The sequence below is a fragment of the Hylobates moloch genome, unplaced genomic scaffold (assembly GCF_009828535.3).
Source record: "Hylobates moloch isolate HMO894 unplaced genomic scaffold, HMol_V3 SCAFFOLD_9, whole genome shotgun sequence".
NCBI classification, from domain to species: Eukaryota; Metazoa; Chordata; class Mammalia; order Primates; family Hylobatidae; genus Hylobates; species Hylobates moloch.
Window position 1 is genome coordinate 22,608,564 of NW_026652284.1, and position 25,399 is coordinate 22,633,962.

At 47.3% G+C, this 25,399-nt stretch overlaps 1 protein-coding gene across 2 annotated transcripts in view; it reads right to left on the bottom strand.

Moving 5' to 3' along the window:
- Positions 1-25,399, bottom strand: part of STPG1 (sperm tail PG-rich repeat containing 1) — a 57,992-nt gene that overhangs the window by 4,606 nt on the left and 27,987 nt on the right. For both annotated transcript variants that reach the window (XM_032759319.2, XM_058443849.1), the window contains 4 exons: positions 23,319-23,420; positions 19,064-19,234; positions 12,736-12,844; positions 8,716-8,881 (listed from right to left, as the gene is read on the bottom strand). In XM_032759319.2, coding sequence (XP_032615210.1) covers positions 8,716-8,881; positions 12,736-12,844; positions 19,064-19,234; positions 23,319-23,420 — 548 coding nt within the window. The remainder of the gene's footprint in view (positions 1-8,715; positions 8,882-12,735; positions 12,845-19,063; positions 19,235-23,318; positions 23,421-25,399) is intronic.

The window sequence follows — 25,399 nt, forward strand, 5'->3', positions numbered from 1 at the left end:
AAAACATAGTACTCAGGACAGGCCTGGCACACAGTGAGAGCTCAGTGTGCGTTATTGGAGATGTGGAGCTAACCAGAAATGGCAGGCAGTGTATATCTCATGTACCAACTCTGATTGATTGGTAGTGCCTGGCTGGAGTTCTGTGAAAAAAAACTGAGGCCCCATATGGACTCAATGGGAAGAGGCCTTGGTGATCCACTTGTGATGTCTGCCACGGTCAGGGAAGAGAAAGAAGCATCCCACATTCCACAGATTTGCCATCCCAACACCAGCAGGTCTTTAGAGGCCACTGTAACATTGACGTTCCAGAATCCTAATAAATATCATCCTGGGGAGGCAGGAGGCAGGAGTGGAAAAGCACCAGGCTGGACATCAAGAGACTCTGCATAACCCTTTACCACTCACACCACCATTGTTTTCAAGTCTGTCTTCCCCTCCTTCCAGAAAGGGAGTCTATCTTTTATCTCTGATATTGAGACATTAAATGAAAGAGAAATAGGACATGTACCTGAGTCCTAGCTTGGTCATTAATTCATTCTGGGCCTCAGTTTTCCCATCTGTAAAAGGAAGGGGTTGGACAAGATGACCTTTGAGGTGCCTTCCTGCTGTGATCTTTCATCAGGTCTTGATTCAAAGTTCCACGGGGTTGTCAGAGACTTCTGTGCTTGTTACAGGAATCACACTACTCTCCCAACCACATAATAGAAGGGCCACCTCCTTCTGGCTCACACCCAAGGCTTCTTCTAAAAGGCTTCTCACCAAAAGGGGCGAGGAGGTTCTCCGCACTGAATGGCCCAAGGGAGCCTCCCCCAGTCTCCCCCAGCACTCAACGACCAAGGGAGCCAGCCCATCCAGGCAAAGGAGGGGACTTGGGATTCCTGGCCACTGAGGCACTACTGCACTTTAGCCAACAACTTCTTAAACACAGAGAGCCTGAGGGGACCCAAGTGATGTCTTCTTCAACCTCCTTAGTTTTCTAAAAATGTTGGTGTCCGCAGAGACAAAGTAACTGATCCAAAGTCATAGGCACATTCGTAGGAAGGCTGGCATAGAACTCAAGTCTTTGGTGCCTAGCAGTACGGAGAAAGCATGATGGCGGAGGGGACTGAGTTTAAGGGTCACACAGACCTGAGGCTGAATTCTAGTCATGCCACTTACTGGCTGTAAGACAAAGCCCCTGATCTCTCTATAGCTTAGTGTCAGTATACACAGCACGGCAAGGAACAATGACACTAACTTTATAAAGGAGTTACGATGAACAGAGAAAAGGTATGTAAAGCACCTAGTAGTGCACCAGCACATAGTAGGTGCTCAATAAAGGTAGTTGTTATTCTTCTGATGATCCCTGTGTCCGCATCAGTGTGTGCTGCTTGGTGACAGAGAGGCAACTGAGCCTCGTAAAAGACTGACTTAGGGCCCTTCCACCCCAGAGTCATGCTGAGGCAGGGGACACCGCCTTGTCAGGGAGGACACTGAAAGCCATCATAAATGTGCTTAGGCTCACATCTTGTGGTGGAGGAGCAGCTGGCGTGGATGCTTATATTTAGAACAAAGGTACCCACAGGGAAAGGGGGGACATGATGCCTCCCTGTTTGCTGTGAATCTGCATGGAAGAACTGGTTATAGGGTGTAATCAACAACCTCTCCCCTTATAAATAAAAGCTGGCTTCTCCTTGTTCTGGCTTGTGGCTCCCCCTTCAAAACACCTCCAGACATTTGATGAGTTTGTGGCTGGCATCATGGAGAGACAGGTTTGATTCCTGGAAATTACAGCTGGAACGAATCAACCATTATATGAGGTCACCCCATCACTGGTCTGGGTCACTCCAAGCCCAAGATTCCCACCCTGTTCTTTGAGAAAACCATGAGGTGTCTGCTTTCTTAGCCAAGGACAGCCTGCAGGAGGCTGGAGCACACTGAGTTAACGACTCACCAGTGTTCTTGGCAAGATGGGTTAGAGAGGTTCCTTGTCTTCCACTCCTTCAATATGCCCAGGAGAGGCTCAGAACCTTCAGCCTAGCACTATGGATCTTTCATGAGCACCAGCCATATGTGCAATTCTGGGCCAGGCATGCTTGGGAATCCAGCCAGTTCTGTACTAAGACACGGACCTGAGTGTCCTTAAGGGCTTGACAATCCGCTGCCAGCAACAGCCATGACTGGTGACAACTTCAGGCAGTACAGGCTTTGCACTCAGACAGAGCTGGGTTTGAATCCCCACTTCCTCGTTCAACAGCTATGTGTTCTTAGAAAAGGCTCTTGGCTGGGCGCGGTGGCTCACGCTTGTAATCCCAGCACTTTGGGAGGCCGAGGCGGGCGGATCACGAGGTCAGGAGATCGAGACCACGGTGAAACCCCGTCTCTACTAAAAATACAAAAAATATTAGCCGGACGTGGTGGTGGGCGCCTGTAGTCCCAGCTACTCGGAGACGCTGAGGCAGGAGAATGGCGTGAACCCGGGAGGCGGAGCTTGCAGTGAGCCGAGATCGCGCCACTGCACTTCAGCCTGGGTGACAGAGCGAGACTCCGTCTCAAAAAAAAAAAAAAAAAAAAAGAAAAAGAAAAGGCTCTTAACCTCCTTAAGCCTCAGTTTCCTCATCTGTAAAATGGTGGAAATAATACCTACCTCCCAGATTGTTAGGAAGATTGTGCTTTACTTGCAACGTTTGTTTAAAAACATGAAATCTGTTCGAATAGAGATTAAAAAAAAAACTGCATTGAGAGCAGAGAGAAAGAGACAGAGACAGAGGGACATTAATTCCAACAAGATGAATCCAGAAATCCATCCAGAAATCCAGAAAATCTCCAGGTGGGGAAGAGCATTTCCAGCAGAGGGAACAGCAGGAGCAAAAGCATGGAATGGGGAAAGCTGTAGCTGTTATGGTAGGAATTGGGACACAAGGAGACAGACGCTGAGCACCTAGACTGCCTTCAACCCTCCATTCACCGGTGATTTCCCGGGTTGTTCACTTGCTTCTGACACTCCCCACTTACAAACCCTGATGAAAACTTAAAGGCAAGATCTACTTATGGCCTCTCAATCCAGCCTAATCTCCCACGTCCTGCTGCTTCCGTTTTACCTTCCAGAAACACCCAACACAACACAGTTCAGCAACTCCATGCCTTTGTCCCTGCTGTTCCTTCTGTGAGAAACACCAACTTTCCCTGCAAACTTGAATTCAATTCTTGACGTTTTCACTTCCTTCAGGGAAACTTCTCTCCTCCACCCACGCCTGTCTCGCCACCCCCCACCTGACTGTCTTGAATGTTCCCATCCTGTGACTCAAGGGAGGAACATGGGTTTTGGAGATGGATTTTGGAGGCAGAGGGACCTGGATTCAAATCCCAGCCCCACCACCGTAAACAGCCTGCACTTCACTGTAAACTCGGAATGACACACCCACCTGGAAGAGAGGTGGAAGGACGACGGCAGGTCGCATCTGAGAGCTCTCAGCTCAGAGTATGTGGCCCCTGAATACATTCTGGCTACTCCTTTGCACTTAAAATGTTGCAATTTCTATGGCTTTTACTTGCCTAGCTATTTAAGGGAAGGGATTGTGTCTTCCTCAGTTTTGAGGCCCCTAGCCCTATCCTGGGAACATTTGCTGAAGTGCAGAGGAAAGCAGAGGGCTGGCAGCAAGTAAACGAGCCCAGGCATCTGAGGCCCACATGCCAGTTTCATCCTCATCCAGGGCTGGTCCCTCCAGGTCGAGGTGGGGCTGACAAATCACAAAGGTCAGGCTGGATCAAACCCAGGGCAGCCCACAGTGCATTGTGATCAGGGCTTTTACGAGCCTCATTGCTCAGTTATAAAAGCCAACCTGGCCCTGCCCCGTGGAAAGAAAACATCTATCAAAGGCTCTGAGTTGGCCACAAGTGGATTAAGTGTGTTTGCAGCTTCCAATGTGAGCTGTTTGCAAATCACCTAAGAATAATGAATGTCTTAGAGGACTCAGCAGGCCACTTGGGGAAAGCATCCGAGACCCTCCAGACACTCCCAGGCACACATTCACTCTGCCTCAGGGATTCCCAGGGTTGGGAGGGATAAAGGGGCAATTTTTCTCATCATTAAAGGGCAGCCGATTGCCTCTGGGGTGGAATGCAGTATCTGTTTAACAGGGTAGCGGGTGACAGATTACAGCCGCTTAGGAAGAAGCATCCCATATCTAATTGAAAATCCCAGGGGAAGTTAAGGTGGGTCCAATCTAATTACCAAAATTGGAGTGGGGCCAACGGGGCTTATTTTTCAGCTCTAGCTGTGACAAGACAGCGTGTCTGTGCAAATCCAGTGGCTTAAAACTCCAGGAAGCAGATCAAGGGTTAGAAAGATGGCCCTGAGTGTTGCACCTCCTTGCTGGGGAGCATGAGTTGGAAGGCAGTGCCTAGGAGGAACTATTTTGATCTCCAAAACTCTCACCCTGACTCACCCTAAGTCATTGAGTCATCACTGTGACGGATATTGAAGACCTCAGAAGCGAAACCTTGGCTGATACTTCACTTTGCTTCTGAAGACACCCTGGAAGCCGAGAAGTCCTCTTAGCTTTTGAGTCAGCAAGGTGGCCATGGCCAAGGAACACCCGATGGTGTGACCTTTAGCTAAGGAGCTCAGAAATGCCAGTGCTAACAAACAGCCAGCCCCTAGCACAGCATCCGCCCTGCGGGGCCACACTAGAAACCCTAGGAAGACAGAGAGGACCCGTTCACCTGCTTTTATAAAACTACAAGTTACCATGTGGGTTTTGTGGGTTATCTCCTTTTATCCTTACAACCACATTATGAGGTGTTCTCATCCTGGTTCACCAAGGATGACTTTGAATTCACTGGGAGTTAAGTGACCTCCCTTCCCCCAGGCCCACAGCGCTGGTGAGCGGGGAAAGTGGAGGTTCCATGGTACTGACTTTGGGGCCTGCGCTAATCAATCCACTGCTCATGCTGCCTCCATGGCCTCTCCAGGAGACGTGATCAGCCATTCCCCGCCCTAATGGCGGCCTCCTGAGCTTTGGTCATATCCAGCCATCCTCTCACGGCTGGGCTTTACATTTTTTGGCCAGTAACATGAGACTAAAAACTCCAGGAATAATTCACATCTGCACTGATACTTCCTGCACCCTGAAGAAAGCAGATCCAGAAGAGCATTTCTGTAGCTGTAACTCTGCCCAAGAATGGGAAGCCCATCAACTCCAACCCAAGACAGATAAGGGCAGGTCTCCCCCTGCACAGAGAAAGAAACATGTTCCCGAGAAAGAAACATGGCGGCGAGTCACCACCGCTCCACGTAGCTGTGGAGAGCTAAAGAGGATTAGTTCTGACGTGGACAAAGTCCTAAGGGAAGGTGCATGCAGAGGGGGTCACCTCAGGGGTTTATTGACCTCAGGACCCCGTGTGGCTCCTGTCCCTCTCTTCCCTCCAGGGACACAGGAGAAAACAGAACTGGAAATTGAGAAACTGGATTTTGGATATTTCCTCAACACTCTGATATTCAGCTGTCTTTTCTTTTCATTACATCATTTTCTTCATCATTCATCGGGAACAGATAGATGCTTTTTTAGAATAGTCCAAAGCCTACCAGTCTCATCTTCTTGCTTTCCAAATAAAATTATAAATTTCTTAGCTTCATCTTTCCCACGTTAATTTTGAAATACATAATCTGGACCTCCTCTATGGGTCCAGGCTGGCTCCACGTTCAATGCCCACTGTGTGCTCCCCTGAGTCCCTGGTGAGCAAACCTGGGATTCTGATGTGTCAGAAATGCAGACACCCTTCTTTTGCTCATAGAGAAATGAAGATCCAGAGAGGTGCCCAGAGCAGCCCCAGACCACAGAGCCAGCTACACAAATGTCCTGCTGTAGAGTCTGGGGCACCATCCACTCATCAGGGTGAACCCAAGTTTAGGAGACAGCAGGTTAATAGGTTCCTTTACCGCAGGCCTTCTCAGAGCCTTTAAGATGCCTGTGCGGACTGCGATGTTCTCAGGGGCAGAGGGTTACGATGCAGTGCTTCTCAGAGTTATTAACTGAAGACCTTTTATTTATGAAGCGTTGACAGAGAACCAGCGAGTCCTAGAAGCCCCAGACACGCAGCCCCGCTGCACTGCTCAGTGGGAAGATGGCCCCATGGGATGTGCATGGCCACACACCCCTGGGGCCACCTAACCCAGCATTTTGCTGCAGGCTCCTCCATCTGGCTTCGAGGCTGTTCCCAGATGAGGTTGGCTGGAGGCGTGGTGTCCTGTTCACCTGAGCTTCCAGTACAGAACTAGAAATCTATACAGCCTGCTGACTGACAAATGCAAACGCCGTAAAATAAGAATGATCTCAAACCACCTGTTCAAACTTGAGCAAAAGCCAGAAGATATTTCTCCAGATAAAGCAGTTAAAAATCGAGCGTCCTCCACTCTTATGTTATTTCACTATTTTCCATGAAGGAGCTTCCAAATTTGGGCTGGGGGCTTGAGCTGCCATGCCAAATAACAGCTGTATTGTATAATATAGCCGAATATGTCTATAGGATATACAATAACCACAGCTATCATTATAAGGGTAATAGCTATTTTCTTTCTTTTTGAGACCAAGTCTCGCTCTGTCACCCAGGCTGGAGTGCAGTGGCATGATCTCGGCTCACTGCAACCTCCACCTCCCGGGTTCAAGCAATTCTCCTGCCTCAGCCTCCTGAGTAGCTGGGATTATAGGTGCCCTTCACCACGCCCAGCTTTATATTTTCAGTAGAGATGGGGTTTTGCCATGTTGGCCAGGCTGGTCTCGAACTCCTAGCCTCAAGTGATCCATCTGCCTTGGGCTCCCAAAGTGCTGGGATTACAGGTGTGAGTCACCATGCCCAGCCGATAATAGCTATTTTCCAACATCTTCTCATCGAATGTTCATGGAATCCCTACGAGATAAGATTCTTATGTCTACTTAATAACATGAAACTGAGGCTCAGAGAGGAGAAGTCTCTGGAAGGTACAGAGCTGGGATTCATACTCTGGTCGGCCAACCCCAACACCTGTCCTCTTGACCACTCTTTCTCTGGCAGAGTAAGGGAATAGTTGCTTGTAGAGACGCTGCATGCCAGCCTGGAGGCGGGAGGTCTCTGGAAAGAGACTTTCCAGAGACAGAGCTTTTCCTAGAGACTGGCCTGCCCCACCCCCTAGCCCTACAGCCTGTACAAGGCCAGCCTGCAGAGCCCTAGATCTGGAGAGCAGAAGGGGACTCCTCTGGTGGATTCCAGCTGAGGTCTCAATCACCTCTCCAGATCTTAAGTTCGACTTGGCAGATTCACAACTTGTACCTCTCTCTAACTGTGGTCCCCTTGCCCTAGGCTGATGATCAGAGTATGCCCAATGTTGTCAGCCTCCCTGGGTTGCCTGGACTTCTGACCCACTGTGGCTGTGGCTCCCACCACCTGCCTGATCTCTCTGGAGGGGACCAAGTGGATATATGGTTGGTCCCACCTGGCCAGCCCTCCCAGTGGCCAGCTCTGTCTGGGGGGCTATGCATGGATGAGAGCTGAGATGGTAACAGGAGGACTAACCCTAACTGCAGTTAGTTCCAGAAGTTCTAGAACCATTCGAGAAATAAATAAGCTCTGTGAGTATTTGAGCCTCTTAGCTGAGAGTAATATAAAATGTGTAGGATATTAAATAGGGTAACACGAGTCCCTGTATTTACTTTCAAAAATCTGTGTTAATATTGAGTTACCAGCTGCAATGCCAATGCCAAACATATATTTTATTTACTTTTTTTTTTTTTTTCTTTGAGACAGGGTCTCACTCTGTCACCCAGGCTGGAGTGTAGTGGCACAATCTCAGCTCACCACAATCTGGGCCTCACAGGTCCAAGTGATTCTCCTGCCTCAGCCTCCCGAGTAGCTGGGATTACAGGCGTGCACCATCATGCCTGGACAATTTTTGTATTTTTAGTAGAGACAGGGTTTCACCACGTTGGCCAGACTGGTCTCGAACACCTGATCTCAAGTGATTCGCCCACCTCGGCCTCCCAAAGTGCTGGGATTACAGGCGCAAGCCGCTGCGCCCAGCCAAACATGTATTTTTAATTCTGAAAGCAAAATCCTACGAGGCAGGAATTATTCCCACCTTACAGATGAGGGCATGGAGGCTCAGAGAGGTTAGAACTCTGCCCAAGGTCACAGAGCATAAAAACAGCAGAGCTGAAGTACAAATCCAGCAGGTATCACCAACTCCAAAGTCGGGGCTTAAACTTCCATCGGTATAAAACTATGAGAGCTTGACTGCTTCTCAGCTTGACTGGAATGTCCTGACACTCCAGCGAAGATTTTATATTACAAAAATAGAACAATGTCAGCACCAGGGGAATCCAGCATCACAGGGAATGAGGAAAGACTTACTCCTGAGACAATTCCCTGTGGCTCCTCAAGTTGGCTATGTGACTTGGGCAAATCTCTCGCCAAATCCGAAGCCTTGCTTCCTCCTCTATGGGGTACGAGTAACAATTCTTACAACAGGATTATAATAATAATTGAATACAATTTTAAGTTCCTGGCACACAGTAGTTGCTCAATAAGTATCAGGCATTCAACAGGCATTTACTGAGCATCATTATGTGTGACTAAGGGCCCCTGAAGAGAGTGGCCCAGCATTGTGTTCTGCCGAGCAGTGACACCCCTTCCTTTTCTCTATGTTGGGCTTCTTCCCCACAACAACTTTTCAAAAGAAAGACCAGAATGATTGGGACTCACGGGAAAAGAGTCTTTTTTGGAACTTTTGTGCAATCACTGGGGTTGTAATAACCGGGTCCCGGGCCTGTTGACGTCAGTTTTAATCCACGGTTGGTTTTTGATTTAAAACAAGACATTAATGTATTTGGCGACCGCTTCACAAGGGATTCGTTGATATCATAATGCCCTAAGGAGAAAGAAATTTTAGGACAGAATAAAGAACTCTTCTCAAGTAAATAAAAAGCAGTACCTTACCCCTAAGAACACACTTGATGGCTGCAAGGCAACATCACTCTAGGATGGCCAAGTGGAAGGGCTGCCTGAGATAGCCAAAAACAGTCCTCACCATGCAGAGAACAGATGGCACGCGAAGCACACACTTAGCTGATTTAGTTCTCGCACTAGCCTGGCAAGATGAGTATTACTGCTTTCATTCTAAACATGAGGAAACTGAGACTCAGAGATATTAAGTAATTTGCCAAAGGACATTCATCTAACCCGGGACTTAGACAGATCTCTCCACCTTGCTGAAGCCCAGTTTTCCTTCTCTATAAAGTAAGAATAATAATTCTTCTGACAGCAGAGTTGTCATGATAGTTGAATAATATTTTAAGTTCCTAGCACATAGTGGTTGCTTTGTAAATATCACGCAATCAACAACTATCTTTTTTTTTTTTTTTTTTTTTGAGATAGGGTTTTGCTCTCTTGGCCAGGCTTGAATGCAGTGGCACAATCACAATCACAGCTCACTGTAGCCTTGACCTGCTGGGCTCAGTGATCCTCCCATCTCAGCTTCCCGAGTAGCTGAGACTACAGGTATGTACTACCATGCCCTGCAAATTAAAAAAAAAATTTTTTTTTTTTGAGACAGAGTCTCGCTCTGTCGCCCAGGCTGGAGTGCAGTGGCGCGATCTCGGCTCACTGCAAGCTCTGCCTCCCGGGTTCACGCCATTCTCCTGCCTCAGCCTCCTGAGCAGCTGGGACTACAGATGCCCATCACCACGCCCAGCTAATTTTTTGTATTTTTAGTAGAGGTGGGGTTTCACCATGTTAGCCAGGATGGTCTCGATCTCCTGACCTCGTGATCCGCCTGTCTCGGCCTCCCAAAGTGCTGGGATTACAGGCGTGAGCCACTGTGCCCAGCTTTTTTTTTTTTTTTATAGAAACGAGGTCTCATTATTTTACCCAGGCTGGTCTTGAACTTGTGAGCTCAAGCAATCCTCCCACCTCAGCCTCCCAAAGTGCTAGGAGTACAGGTGTGAGCCATCATGCCCAGCTAACATGTATGTGTTGAGCACCACTATGGAGAGACTGGTCTGCTTGTCTCCAAAGCCCATACTTCCCCACCATGTCACAATGCCCTCTCTTGAGAAACTGTGACAGAATAAAATGAATTTGTGTACAAAGCTTTAAGGAAGAAGAGAATGACCAAAACTGGGGTGAAGAGGAAGCGATCTCACCCCTAAGTTGTCAGTAGCCCTGTGAATGGATGTTCTCCACCACTCTATTCATATTAGCAATCAATTCAAAACAATCACAATTTCCAATAAGACTATACTGGCTCCTTAATTTATGGTACTATCATATATTTATTTAAAATGATGTTCCGAAAGGATTTTTACTAACATGAAAAGATGTTCCCAGTATCAGCCGGGTACAGTGGCTCACACCTATAATCCTAGCACTTCGGGAAGGCAAGGTGGGTGGAACACTTGAGGTCAGGAGTTTGAGACCAGCCTGACCAATATGGTGAGACACCATCTCTACTAAAAATACAAAAAAAATTAGCCAGGTGTGGTGGCGCGCACCTGTAGTCTCAGCTATTCTGGAGGCTGAGGGAGGAGAATCACTTGAACCCAGGAGGCAAAGGTTGCAGTGAGCCGAGATTGCACCACTGCACTCCAGCCTGGGCAACAGAGCGAGACTCCCTCTCAAAAAAAAAAAAAAAAAAAAAAATGTTCCCAGTATGTGCTTAAATTTTTAAAGAAGCAGATGTCAGAAGCATTTACAATATTGGATAACTATCTCTCATATTCTCTGTTTTGTATATATATTTCTACTAAAAAGGTTATAGCAACACTTGAATTACAAAATACGGAAAACAATGAAAAGCAAAAGCAAGGAATAGACGGCATTTATGCTGCCACTACCAGACAGAGCCAGCCACCAGGAAGCTGGGGTGGGGGGTGAGCTGAAGGTACCAGATACTGAACTAGATGAGCCTGGATTGAAATCCAGCTGTGGGGCCGGGCGTGGTTGCTCACACCTGTAATCCCAGCACTTTGGGAGGCTGAGGCAGATGGATAACTTGAGGTCAGGAGTTTGAGACCAGCCTGGCCAGCATGGTGAAATCCTGTTTTTACTAAAAATACGAAAATTAGCTGGGCGTGGCGGCGCATGCCTGTAATCCCAGCGACTTGGGAGGCTGAGGCAGAAGAATCACTTGAACCCGGGGGCGGAGGTTGCAGTGAGCCGAGATCGTGCCACTGCACTCCGGCCTGGGTGACAGAGCAAGAATCCATCTCCAAAAAAACAAAACAAAACAAAAACAAAAAGAAATCCAGCTGTGGGACACTGGGCCTGTCACCTGCTTTTCTATCACCTCTGTCTGTGAAGTGGGGATAAAAGAAGAAGAGCTCACACTTTCTGAGCACATGATTATGTGGTGAGTACCTGCTCCATGGGGCTTTGGAGCATTCAATGAGATAATGAATGTAAGGCCCCTGGCACCCACGGGGAGCTTAACAGATGCTAGTACCCACCCTTCCCTCCTGTTCTGTGTTATAAGAGGTTCAGGGCTTCTCAGGATCCGCCCCCCAGGAGGGAGCAGGAGCAGGTGGCGGACTGTAGAGGTTCCCGCATCCCAGGGCTCACTGGCAGGGACTCTGGCCAACCCCAGGGATGCTGGCTTTGTCCTTCTGTATAGACAGACAAGGTGGGGTTTTGCCCATAGATGATGCAAGGCAGAGGAGCGTGAACTGGGGCTGAGCCTCCTAATTAGCGCTGGTTTTGTTATTCAGCTTCAGATTGATCTTTTCAACTTTAATCTGGATTTGCTGAAATCTGACATGCACTACAATTTTATCCACACCCCTCTGCAAGAGGCATGATTGCAGAAGCAAACCTTCCCTGCTCCTCCTCCTGGTTCTGGGGCCCAAGGTTCCTGGGGCAGCTCTGGTGCTCAAGGCTCGTGGGGGTGGGGCGTGGTCTGTGGGACTCATTTGGGATAATCTAATATAATGAGTGCTCTGGGACTGGAGGTCAGAGAGCACAGGCGTGGTGCAACACCTTTCCCCAAGGCCAGCAGGGGAAACACTTGCAGGAAAGCTCTTGTGTATTCCTGAATCTTGGAGGTTCCAGAAGGGACAATGGAATGATAGAAGACGTGGGCTTCTTAGTGAGACCCCTCTGGGCTTGTGTCTGCCATTTACTGGCTGTGTGTCACTGGGCAAGTCATTTCAACTCTCTGAGCCTCCATTTCCTCACCTGAAAAGCAGGGCTAAGTGGATGAACCTATGATGGCAGACCTGCAAGAATGCGTGGAAACCACTCACTGTGGAGTGGGTGCTCCAGAAAGAGAGCTGCCTCCTCTGTTTTATGACTGGATGATGAAGTCACCTCTAGCATAGGAGAAAAGGAATGTGGCAGCTCAGTGTTGAAGGAACAGGATGTATGGTCATGCGCTGTATCTCCCGCCCCTCCCCAGTGGCCTCTGATGGCACCTGGGGTATACGAATGTGCACACTTCTGAGGTGAGAAGCCACTTCTCCACTTGGCTGCCCAGAGCAGGTATGCCCGATCATAAAAGGGGAGGCCAGGAAGCCGCTTTGGAGGCCCATTTCCAGAGCCAGCCATAGTCCTCCTGGTGGGGACAGTTGGCTGTCTTCTCACCTCTCCTCTTTGTTCAGTACCTGCCTGCTACTCCTCCCCACCCAAAGACTAAATCCTTCCAAAGACTCCCTGTGAAGAAGTAGGTGCCCTGCAAATCAAATCTGGGACACTTAACCCTTAGGTCAAGGCCAGTGCAAAGCAGCTGCTTACCTGGGGGAGGTCCTTTATCAGCAAAAGCGAAAGATCCTCTTTGGGTTTTTGACATAAACCCGGCTTGAGCACAGACGTTGTTTCTCTGCTTGCAGCAAGAGACAGAGGCCTAGGGGGAGAAAATACACCCAGCGTACTCAGTGCCTTTCCTTTCTTTTGTCTTCGTCATCGTGCCTGGACAAGTGGCAAATCTACGTAAAAAAAATCAAACCGAAACCTGTCCTTCTTAGCAAATGAACAGATGTGAGCTGTAAAGGTCACACTGGCTGTGGCTTCACTGTCATCCCAGCTCAAGTGGTCTATGAGTTTGTGATCCCCGGAAAATGCTGGTCACTCAACAAGGAACAGAACACACAGCTAGCTGCAGGCTGGCTTCTAGGCTCACTTCTGCTAAGGACAGGCTGTGTGGCCCTGCATCAGTTCTGTAACCTCTCTGAAACCCAGTTTTCTCATCTGTAAAATGGATTGGACAGTCAGCTCCACTTGCTATGGAGTTCCGTCAGGGAGTGGGGGTGGGCCAACAGAGATCACCTCTAGGAAAGTGTTTTTTTTTTCTCTTTTTGAGACGGAGTCTCGCTCTGTCTCCCAGGCTGGAGTGCAGTGGCACGATCTCCACTCACTGCAAGCTCTGCCTCCTGGGTTCACACCATTCTCCTGCCTCAGCATCCGGAGTAGCTGGGACTACAGGCGTGCACCACCTATGCCCGGCTAATTTTTTTGTATTTTTAGTAGAGACGGGGTTTTACCATGTTAGCCAGGATGGCCTTGATCTCCTGACCTCGTGATCCGCCCACCTCGGCCTCCCAAAGTGCTGGGATTACAAGTGTGAGCCACCGCACCTGGCCGGAAAGTGTCTTTTTTTTTTAAGTGTGTAACGCTACACCCGCAAATTATCTTCATTATTGTTGCTACTTTTTTTTTTTTTTTGGAGACAGAGTCTCACTGTGTTGCCCAGGCTGGAGTGCAGTGATGCCATCTCAGCTCACTGCAACCTCTGCCTCCCAGGATCAAGCAATCATCCCACCTCAGCCTCCAGAGTAGCAGGAACTACAGGCACATGCCACCACACCTGGCTAATTGTTTTGTGTTTTTTTGTAGAGATGGGGTTTCACCATGTTGCCTAGGCTGGTCTTGAACTCCTAGACTCAAATGATCTGCCTGCCTCGGCCTCCCAAAGTGTTGGGATTACAGGCGTGAGCCACTGCACCCGGTTTTCTACTATTTTTCCTGTTTTCGGGACACGTAGTCCTACCCATCCCCAACCTCATTCCTAGGTGCATTGCTCACTGTTCAAACAGCCCTTCTACAAATGCAGCATTTGGGGCACACAAGAAAGTCGCGTCATTTAAGATTGTGATCACATTTGCAAGCACTCCCTTGTCTCGACTTTCCTGAAGTGACCAGAAATGAAGAATTCTGGCCGACTCACGAAATACATTTGAGAGTATGTGATGTGTCCAGAACTCTAAAAATAATAGGAAAAAAACCCTGAGATCATTCTTCTGTTACATGTGAATCATAACTATTTTAAATGCCAATTTGCAGTCTCCTGTATTCATTGGAGAACAGAGGCAATACAAATCAAACCTGTGATTGCTGGGGATATTTGCTGAATGAGTGAAACTATTTGCTGGGGCCAGGATGGTTTGATTTGCTGTGATACTCCTTTGTCAAAAAAAATGTTTCTCGAGAAATGCAGATGGCATTTTGATTTTGTGTTTACAAAGGTGGAGGAATTTAGCTTTTCCCAGGGCCCTAATGGCTAGACGGCATGCAGAGAGGGCAAACAAAGAGACCAGATGGGACAGGTTAATTACTGGACACGGGGAGTGGGGGAGAGGAGCCAGGTTGCCGGAGAGAAGGTAATAACACAGTGTCGAGGAAGAGGACTTGATATACAAGTGAGGGATGGTGGCAGCAAAGGCAGAGAAAGGCTTTGACAGACCTCAAAGCACAGTGTGGCTAACAGGATTACTGCATTTCTACTCCTCACCAGTTGACCCAACCATTGTTCTCCTGGCCTGAAAAAAAGCCACCTGTAGACAAAACAGCACTTCAGCTTTATTTTTCACTCAGACAGAAAAGCAACTGAAAAAGGGAGCATTTTTGTATATGCTGAGTGTGCGTCACTGGAAGATTTCCCCATGGGGCCAGGAAAATATTCAGCAGGTTAAAAAAGACTGAAGCAGATTTACTGTATTGCCATGGAAAGAAATCTAAGAAGAAAATGCATGTGTGCTGTGTACAGCATAATGCTAACACTGGTGGAGGGACAGAGGTGGGAGAGAATATGAAAGAAATTGCACCTGGTTTTTGTTTTGTTTTGAGATGGAGTCTCACTCTGCCACCCAGGCTGGAGTGCAGTGGTGTGATCTCGGCTCACTGCAACCTCCAGTTTCCAGGTTCAGGCAATTCTCCTGCCTCAGCCTCCCGAGTAGCTGGGATTACAGGTGTGTCCCACCATGCCTGGCTAATTTTTCTATTTTCAGTAGAGGCGGGGTTTCACTATATTGGCCAGGCTGGTCTCAAACTCCTGACCTCAGGTGATCTGTTCGCCTTGGCCTCCCAAAGTGCTGGGATTACAGGCGTGAGCCACTGTGGCTGGCCTGCACCTGGTTTTTGATGCAGTGGTTTGCTTTGAAAAGTAGAATTATAAGGGACTTCCACTTCCTAATTCATGGGTTTCTACAGGGCTTGAATATATTTTATGATGAGCATGTATTATTTTCAGGGTCATATTAAGACAACAATGAACAAAAAACATGCGCCTAAATGTATCTATTGGCAGAAGGACACAATTCTGACTTGGGAAGAGGTCCTTTCTAGATTAACAGCTGTATACTACTGGAAAGTTATTCCTTTGATGTCATAAACATTGATTGGATGCTAACTGCATCCCAGGACCTGTGCTGGGCATTGGAGACAGGAAGCCGGGTGAAGGAGTAGACAGTGATTCGGGGAGAATGGTGCATGAAACACTGATGGCAGCGTCCTTCAGCTACAACCAGGAGGCTGCAGAGAGGGGCATGCGCACAGTCAGTGCCTGTGTTTTTCTCCCAAGTAGCCTGGTTCCCACTTGGGATTGGCAAAGGGGCAATGGCTAAGCCCCTTTCTGATCACTTTCTTGGATCACACCTTGCTGTCTCTCCTGTTAGCATAATAATCTCCTCGCTGGTTTTCCAGAACCCACTCTACAACCCATACTGCAGTCCATTCACCACACAGCAGCTGGGAGGAACTTTTTAAAAAATATATCAGATTGACCGGAAGCGGTGGCTCACGCCTGTAACCCCAGCACTTTGGGAAGCCGAGGTGGGTGGATTACGAGGTCAGGAGTTTGAGACCAGCCTGGCCAACATGGTGAAACCCCATCTCTACTAAAAAAAAAAATACAGGCCGGGCGCGGTGGCTCACGCTTGTAGTCCCAGCACTTTGGGAGGCCGAGGCGGGCGGATCACGAGGTCAGGAGATCGAGACCACGGTGAAACCCCGTCTCTACTAAAAATACAAAAAAAATTAGCCGGGCGTGGTGGCGGGCGCCTGTAGTCCCAGCTACTCGGAGAGGCTGAGGCAGGAGAATGGCGTGAACCCAGGAGGCGGAGCTTGCAGTGAGCCGAGATCGCGCCACTGCACTCCAGCCTGGGCAACAGAGCGAGACTCTGTCTCAAAAAAAAAAAAAAATACAAAAATTAGTCGGGTATGGTGGCATGCACCTGTAATCCCAGCTGAGGCAGGAAAATTACTTGAACTGGGGAGGCGGAGGTTGCAGTGAGCCAAGATCATGCCACTGCACTCCAGCCTGGGCAACAGAGCAAGACTCCATCTAAAAAAAAAAAACATCAGATCACACCACCCCACACCTCCAGCCCCCCTCGTGGGCTTCCTAGGACCCAGAGAACAAAATGTGAACTTCCTCCTAGGATCTTCAGGGCCTTGCATGAACTGGCTGCGGCCTGTCTGGCGCTCCCTTCTCCCTTCTCCTCTTGCTCATGCTACACTAGCCACTCGACCTTCCTGTAGGTCCTCATGGGCTGGGCTCCTTGCTATACCAGGACCTTGGCACATGCTCTTTCTCCAACCCTGGCTCTTCCTCAATCCTTGGGTCTCAGCCTCGGAGCCTTCTCTGACCACCAAGTCTAAAGTATGTGGAACTGCCAACCTCCCTATCTCCCACATATTCTCCCTCAGGCTCCAGCTGTCCCTCAAAGTTGACCACAGTTTGTAATTATTTTGTTTACCTGTTCTTTTCTGAATTCTCCACTGGAATCTAAGCTGTATCACCAGCCTGGCACAGAGGAGCAACAGGATCCACAGAGGGAAGCCTGTCAGGGCTGGAACGAGGTGACTTTGATCATTCCCCAGCTTTCCACCCCAGCCATCCACCGGTGCCCTTCAAGCTGGCCTTCAAGCTGGGTAACTTTGGGCAAGTCCCTTCACCTCTCTGAGCCTCAGCTTTCTCTTCTTTATACTGGGAACAAGATAATCCACTTTATGGATTCACTTGTGAGTATTAAATATGATTAATACATAACTCTTAGACCAGCACTTAGTACATGAGAAGTGCTTCATCCTCCTCCCCCTCCTCATCATCATTTTCGGGCTCTGATTATGCCGAGGGGAGACTGCCTGGAGTTGGACTGCCCAGTATAGTAGCCACAGGTTGCACGTGGCTATTGGCCCTGGAAACGTGGGTGGCCCAAAATAACATGTGCTGGAAGAATAAAACACATGCTGGATTTTAAAGACTCAGTACAAGGAAAACAATCTTCCTCAAATATAAACTTCATAACTTTTATATTGATTAGTGTTGAAATGATAATATTTTGGATCTGTTGGGTAAACTATATTACTCAAATTAACTTCATCTGTCCCTTTTTCTTTTTAGATGTGGCTACTAGAAAATCTTAAATGAGGCTGGGCGCGGTGGCTCCCGCCTGTAATCCCAGCACTTTGGGAGGCCGAGGCGGGTGGATCACGAGGTCAGGAGATCGAGACCATCCTGGCTAACATGGTGAAACCCCATCTCTACTAAAAATACAAAAAATTAGCCGGGCGTGGTGGCGTGTGTCTGTAGTCCCAGATACTTGGGAGGCTGAGGCAGGAGAATGGTGTGAACCCGGGAGGCGGAGCTTGCAGTGAGCCGAGATCGCACCACTGCACTCCAGCCTGGGGGACAGAGAGAGACTCTGTCTCAAAAAAAAAAAAAAAAAAGGAAAATCTTTAATGATGTCTGTGGCTCCTATTCTACTTCTAGTGGACAGTGCTGGCCTAACAGGCACTTCTATTACTTTGGACACATTATAATTGCTTGAAGCCATCACAGAAGGTGGGCAGGATTTTTGTAGTCATAAAAATAATTATTAATTATAAATATTATGAAGGAGAAAAGGAAATGGTATAATAAATGTATAAAACCAAAATAGTTTGGAAAATGGCACAATAACATTGATGTCTTAAGTACAATTCATATCTTGCACACTTCAGAGTGCTTTCACGTTCGTTGCCTTATGGTAACCCTGTAGGGCAAGTAGAATCGATTCCATTGTACAGTGGGGGCTGTGACTTACTTACTTGCCTTGTATTTAAAGGTAAGTAAATACCCTTCATGTACTAACAAAGACAGCCCTACCAATCTCCATGTATTGTGTGGTCCTTGTGTGACTGGTGCTGTCCTGGGCATGCAGCATACACTGTCTCATTTAATATTGCATTAACATGATGAGGTGAACATACATCATCATTTTACAGATCAATAAACTAAGCTCTGGAAAGGTTAAGGGATTTGCCCAAGGCCACACAGTTAGAAAGTGGCAAGAGACGAGAGCTAAAGCAAACCTTCCTGAATCCATCTCTTAACCATCCACGCCATTCTGCCTCAGTGAATACAAAGCGATCATAATTGGCACAGCAGGGCATGACTGTTAAAACACCTATTTTCTGATATGAAAGTTTATTTTCCCTAGAAGAACCTAAAAAGGAAATCACTAGTGGCTGCAGACAAAGTGGTAAATAATCCACCCATTGTTACACATGAGAAAACTATGTCCCAGAAAGGTTACAGGACAAGAGTAATTAGAATATGTGTTTCTCAGGGCAGTGGCCTCCCCACAGCTTGATACTGGTCTCCATGTTGCCCACCCTGATCTCTGGGGTCTGCAAATTCCCTGTAAGAGTCTTGTACAGCCTTAGGCACCCATTGGGTAGTCAACAAATGCTAACTGGCTTGACAATTGCATTAAAATATGATGTCCCCAAGATCCCCTCTTCCTTTTATTTTAGTAAACCGTTAATTTGATCTATATTTAGCAAGCATAGGCAGAGTTCTTACATTGTAATAGTTTGGTGCAGGAGTTTCAAATTTGAGAACTTTCACAAAGCTTGGCAACTGGAACATGCTGGAACATGAATTACTAAAGTCTCTCTTGGAAATAAAATCCGATGGGATAGTGTATGCGTTCGCCGCAGGGTATTTAGAAATGATGGTGTCCAATCGGGCGCACTGTAAGGAGACAACCAAAGGAATAAGCATTGTCACGTAATATTGTGGCTCTGAAGGACAGATGACAAAAAGATGGTGACCAGCACAAGGTCTAAATGCATTTTATAAAAGGCAAAACTCTGGCAGGTAACAATGATAAACTGACCTCGGGCTTTGAGGATCTTCCTTTGGAAAACGCAAGTTCAGACCTGTACTTGCTTCTGTAAACTAACTCCAATTATTCATCTTCTGTCTGGGACTTGGCAAAAATGATTTTGCCATAAATGCATTTCCACCCAATCCTGTTCCAGGCCACTTACCCTTGACTCATCAGCTGTTGGGTAATTTATGTGATAGGAAGCTTTAGACGCTCTTCTCAGCCTAGGCTTTTCTTCTGAGTAAAATCTCACATCTTGTTTCTAAGGTTAAATGATCTGAACTGCCTAAGCAACAAGTTTGCTTCAAACAAAGCTCCAGGGGGCTTGTTGTCCATCCGTGCCTCCTACCCTCCACCAAATTACTGTTTTCATCAAATCCTACAGTATTTTCACTGTTGAACAGAACCAATCCCACTCCTTTCAGGAAGCCACGATAAATTATCTTCAGTTAAAAAACAAACAGAATCAATGTTTGTCAAAAGAACAGGGACAAAAGTCACAGAAACTCAGTGATAACATCACTTTCCCCTAAGATAGCATGGCAAGTATTGGAGTCTGATAAAACAAAAAATTTCCCACTATTTAATGGTCAAAAGCTTGAGAACATTGCCCTGGGTTTTCTCACTTGATAGGAATCAATAACTACACAAACACAGAAAGTGGGTGAGCCAAAAGAAAGGCATTAGGGCCCCCCTACTTCACTCTGTGCTTGGTGGTGACGGTCCTCAGCGTCTGGTTTATGGACCCCCACTAGCATTTGGGTGGGTGTAGCACCAGAAGTGGGAGTGTTCTTGTCCAGAGCCTAAGTTGTTCAGAGCCTAACCTGGGTTCAAGCCCCAGCTCAACCTCAGCCTCTTCAGTAATGGGAAGTTAACTCCAAAGCTGATCTGTTCCTTGAGTATCCAACTCTGCCAAACTCGAATTCTAATAAGAAGTGGCTACATGCAGTGTGTAAGGATTTGCTGATGCTCCTAGAAGTAAGGTCACCCCAGCTTTGAACGTGCTTCATCTTTTTCATTCTGGCCAAGAGTTAACCAATACCTTTGGTGGGTTTTTGTGTTGAATCCTCACGACAACCCTGAGCAGTGGATCTTATGATTATCTCTACTTTACAGATGAGGAAGCTGAACTTCCTCAGCTAATTCAGGCGGAGGACCAGCATTCCTACCCAAGCAGTCGGCCTCCACTACACGACGTGGATCAGAGAGCCCATTCTAAAGAGGAAAGGGTTGAGTGGCATGGCCCTGGGATAACAGCAAGCCCATTCAATCATAGACTCTTTTTTGGTTTAGAACACCTATGACTTACATTTTGAAAATGAAAAGACTTCTTCCCCAAAAAGTCCCAGTAGAGGCAATGTTTTATAAAGTATCGTAATAGAATTAGTCTCAGAGTGTGGCTAGAGTAACACTCACTCACCAACACTACACACCTCTTGGTTTACTTGCCAGGCCTGTGGCCTCCAATCTGGCCAAACGCCGGCATTTATGAACTTCTCTCCAGCACCTGCTAACTTTTCTAGAGCCACTCCTGCCAGCATGCAAATACAGAGAGGCCATCAAACTCTCCACCCACCTGCCTCATACGCTTCTCCTAGTCAGTCCTGTGGAAGATTCTGGAGCAAAGATTTGGAATATACTAATAAAGCTCTTTATATCATTCGGACTTAGAGAGATGACAGGTCTCTCAAAAGGTTGGGTGTAGTTGTTTCAACAGTCATGAGGAAGTTTCTAAAATTTATAGACCCACAGAGTTTTTTGGTCAGCCTCACCCATAATCACATTCCTACTGGTCATTCTGATCTTTCTCTGATGAGAGCTACTTTTAATTCCCTCCAAGTCTTGGGATGCAGAAGTGGAGGAGGTGCTAAAGGTGAAAGTTACTGAAAGAGGCAGTGGGGTGGGGGGCTATGAAATTCTCATCCAGTTCACACAGGAATGAGGTAAAATGCAGAGATCTCCTAATAGATCGCCATCGACCACTTCAGGCACTCATCCCCAGGTATAGGACCTTAAGTGCTTATACCTGAGTGTAACATAACTATAAATACAAATTCCCATATTTGTGAAAGGGAGGAGAGGGGGAAGCCTGAACAGCTCAAAGTCTGCCTTCTTTAGGGTTTGGTTCTGAATTTTTTAAAGGCCTGAAAGGCGTGGCTAGGTTCTGCAACACTCAGCTCTTGCCTTGGGCCCCTTCTCCTCCAGAGAGTCCGGCTTTTCATTTGGAAAGTTACCGCACGCAAAGCCTGTAGACAACCAGTCGTGTCCTCTGATTCAGTCTCTTTGTTGGCACCAAGAAGGAATGGGCAGTGCCATTATTTAGCAAAGAAGTTCTCGGAGAGAAAACCTAGGTGTTGCAGGAAGTATTGTTTGTGACTCAGGTGGTAACAATCATAATATTTAGCATGTTTATAATGCTTTGCTGTTTCAAAGAGTATTTCACTCATTGCAACGTTAATTTGCCCAGTGCCTCCAGGGAGTCTCCACTTTCATGAGGCAACTGGGACACAGAAGGGTGACGTGCTTGAGGTCACGTCAAGAATCCACAGCTGAGGCAGGATCAGGTCTGAAGTCTTGTCTTCTACACCAGGACTTCATGAGACGGCACTTCTTTTGAGTTTCTTTCCTAGCAGAGCTGGTGGCAGAAAAATAGGTAGAGGCATGGGCTGTTCTGTGGACCTACTGAGGCCATGTACAAACTCAGCTTCTTCGGTAATGGGGAGTTAACTCCAAAGCTGGTCTGTTCCTTGAGTATCCAATTCTGCCAAATTCAAATTCCAATAAGACGTGGCTACATTTAGTGTGTCTTAAATGGTCCCTTTGTGTGGTTAAAAAAAAAAATCAATTCCAATGTCAGGCATCATAATACATCTGTGCAAGAAATTATTATAACTTTTAAAGGGACAAGATGGCATATGTTTGTTAATTTAATGTTAGAGTCTGGGCTTGCTTTCTTTTCACTTTTTTTTTTTTTTTGGGATAGAGTCTGCCTCTGTCACCCAGGCTGGAGTGTGATGGTGAAATCATAGTTCACTGCAGCCTCAACCTCCTGGACTCAAGTGATCCTCCCACCTCAGCCTCCCGAGTAGCTGGAACAATGGGCACACATCACCATTCCTGGCTAATTTTTAAATTATTTTGTAGAGATGGGGGTCTCACTATGTTGCCCAGGCTGGTCTTGAACTCCTGGGCTTAAGTGATCTTCCCGCATTGGCCTTCTGAAATGCTGGCATTATAGGCATGAGCCACCGTGCCTGTCCACTTTTCACTTTTCTTCCTCAGGTAGCCTTACCCTAGTTTGTATCTTTCCCCTTGCTGTATCTATTTTTCTTGACCATTTATCTATTTTGCTGTATCTATTTTTCTTGACAATGTATAAATATTTTTAAGAAGCCTATCTTTGCCCAACTCTGGTCAGGGTCATTGGCAATCCATATAGCTACTTGATTGTTACAGCCCTCAACAAAAATTAAGTCCCATATCTTACGAAGAGAAGGAATGGGGTGGGGCCAGTACATTTCAGCCCACTGCCGGCTCTCTTTTTAGTCCTATCAGATTTCTCAATAGTTTGACAACCAATTAGATTAAGCATTGTAAAAATCATATTACACCAAGATGTGTAAGAATAACAATTTCCTGGCATGCCGAAACATCTCAGGAAAATACTTGCTTAGTGCACTCAGTGATGACAAAATTGGTTTGGAAGGATCAAGTTCTGAAGATTCCTCTGGCTTCTCTTCCCACCCTGGCAATGGGTAGAGATGGGAAAAAGTTACTTAGAGACACAGGGTCCAATTTACCTGCATGAAATTTGAGGAGGCAGTTATTCTCCTAATTAGAACCATGGGCCTTTGGATAGAAAGGACCAGATGTCCAATATATAATTATGCAATGAATGAAGGAAATTACTGACCAGTTAATGCTTTACTCAAGAGAAGTGGTTCTCACCATCGAGGGAAACATGCAAGTTCCTTTCTTGGACAATGAGACACTGTTGGACACCGGTGACTGGTGAATGACATTGTAGAACCCAGGACCTGGGCTATCATTCTGAAAGGGAAGAGAAGGTGGTGTCATCGAGATACTTCAATTCCCTTGTGCTTTTCTACAGGCTTTACATCAACACTAAGCCTTACCGTAATCCCACAGCATAGGCGCTACCACCACTTGGCAGGCGACAGCCTGGCTCCACCATTTCCTGACTTGCCCGATCTTCGTCTCAGTTACCAAGTGGTGGGGCTGGAATTCCAAGCCAGGCTAGACTCCCGAAGCCCTTGCTCTTTCCACTGTGCCCTGCCGCATTCCATAAGAACACAGTTGTTTTTTCAAGTCGTTAGAGAAATGGGCCTAAAGTGGGACACCGAATGCGGCTGATGTGCAGGTCAGTGTGCAGTGATTGGGTAAGCCAGACCCACGGCAAGGGAAGGGTGAGCGATTTCACGTTCACCCCACCCCACCCCACCTGACTCAGCTTCCTCCTCAGCCTTTCAGAAGAGAAACCAGGGAGTGTTTCTGTTTATAAAGCAAAATGAAACAAAAACAACCTTCATCCCAAACCAGGCCATTTCTAACTCTCAGACAGAAAGAGGCAAGCTCTTAAGGCTCAAGTGCTGAATGATGCAGGCATGTGAGAGAGGAATAAGTGAGAGGTCACTTCCAAGTTCATTTCTGCTGTGGCGGCTCATCGGGCTTTCATTGCATTTCCCATGCTAGTTACCGGGGGAAGTAAATGTTGACAGAAGCTGGCTGACTGGTGTGAAATGCTAAGGATGCTCCACTGTCGCAGGAGGTTCCTGGGTACCTGCTTGGTGTCAGAAGCTTTTCAAAGTTGGTCTCCTTTTCACCATCAGCCAGTGAGGAAGGGATTACTGTCCTCCTTTGATAGATGGAGACACCGAGGCACGTGGAGATGAATTTGCCCAAGGTCCCACTGCTGTAAGTGGCAGTACCTGACTTCAGTGCCAAGTCCATGGTGTGTGCTGTCTTGTTTACTCCTCACAACAAGCCTTTTACAGTGAGGTATGGTCAGGGCTACTTTAAGAAAAGTGAGGCCCAGAGACACAGCTGGTAAGTGGCAAACCCTGGAGCTGAACCGAGACAGCCCGACTCCAGAGCTCGCTATCTCCAATCTCTGCCACTCAGGCCTGTCCTGTCTCCACCGTCCCTACTGCCTTCCTTAGGGTAGAAAGCCCAAGGTACCATCAGTGCCTTCCAGGACTTTCCAGTCTGGCTGGGCAGTGTGTGATTATGGTTTCATATAACGGATAGAGTCAAAGTGCTGTTAACAGGTTCTTCTGTGCTGACTTTTAAATGCAGTGAGTCCTTTCACCCTTGCCCCATGGGCGGTGGCAACAGGGGTGCTGATTCCTGCTTTAGGTGAGAATGATCCCCGGTGGACGGAAGAGGAACTCACTGCCATGGAGAGTGAGGCAGGCAGCAGGAAGCACTGTGGAGCCACGCACCCCAGCACCCCAGGCCGAGAGCTCAGGAGAACCCCGGTGTTGTGGATGCAGATGCGAAGGGCTACCGGGAGACAAGGAAGAGATTTTTCTAGGCAGCTGTTTTCAGGGTAAGCATCAATTTATTGAGTGCCATGCACCGTTCTGAGGACTTTACATGTACTATTAGCTCACTTAATCTCCATTTTAAAGAAGCTGGGGCCAAAAGAGATAAGGCCCATATAACTAGTAAATGTCAGAGCCAGAACTGAGGCACTGTGACCACAGAGTCTGCTCTTAACCACGAAACCAAACTAACTCTCAAATGAGATTGTATAGGATCAAAAAAAATCCCCACCGGGTTATGAATCAGAAATTATAGTCTCAGTGCTGCCACACGCTAAGCGATCTTGAGCAAGTCACCTCTCTGCGCTTCCTTATTTGTAAGTCCAAGGTGTTGGGCCTTGGGGTGCTTTTGAGCTTCCAGAGTCCCTGAATCTAGGAAAGCTGACACAGGAAGTGGCACTGTGACTCTTCTAGGTTTAAATAGTAGATAGTGAAGACACACACCCCTAGCTCCTGGTTATCACC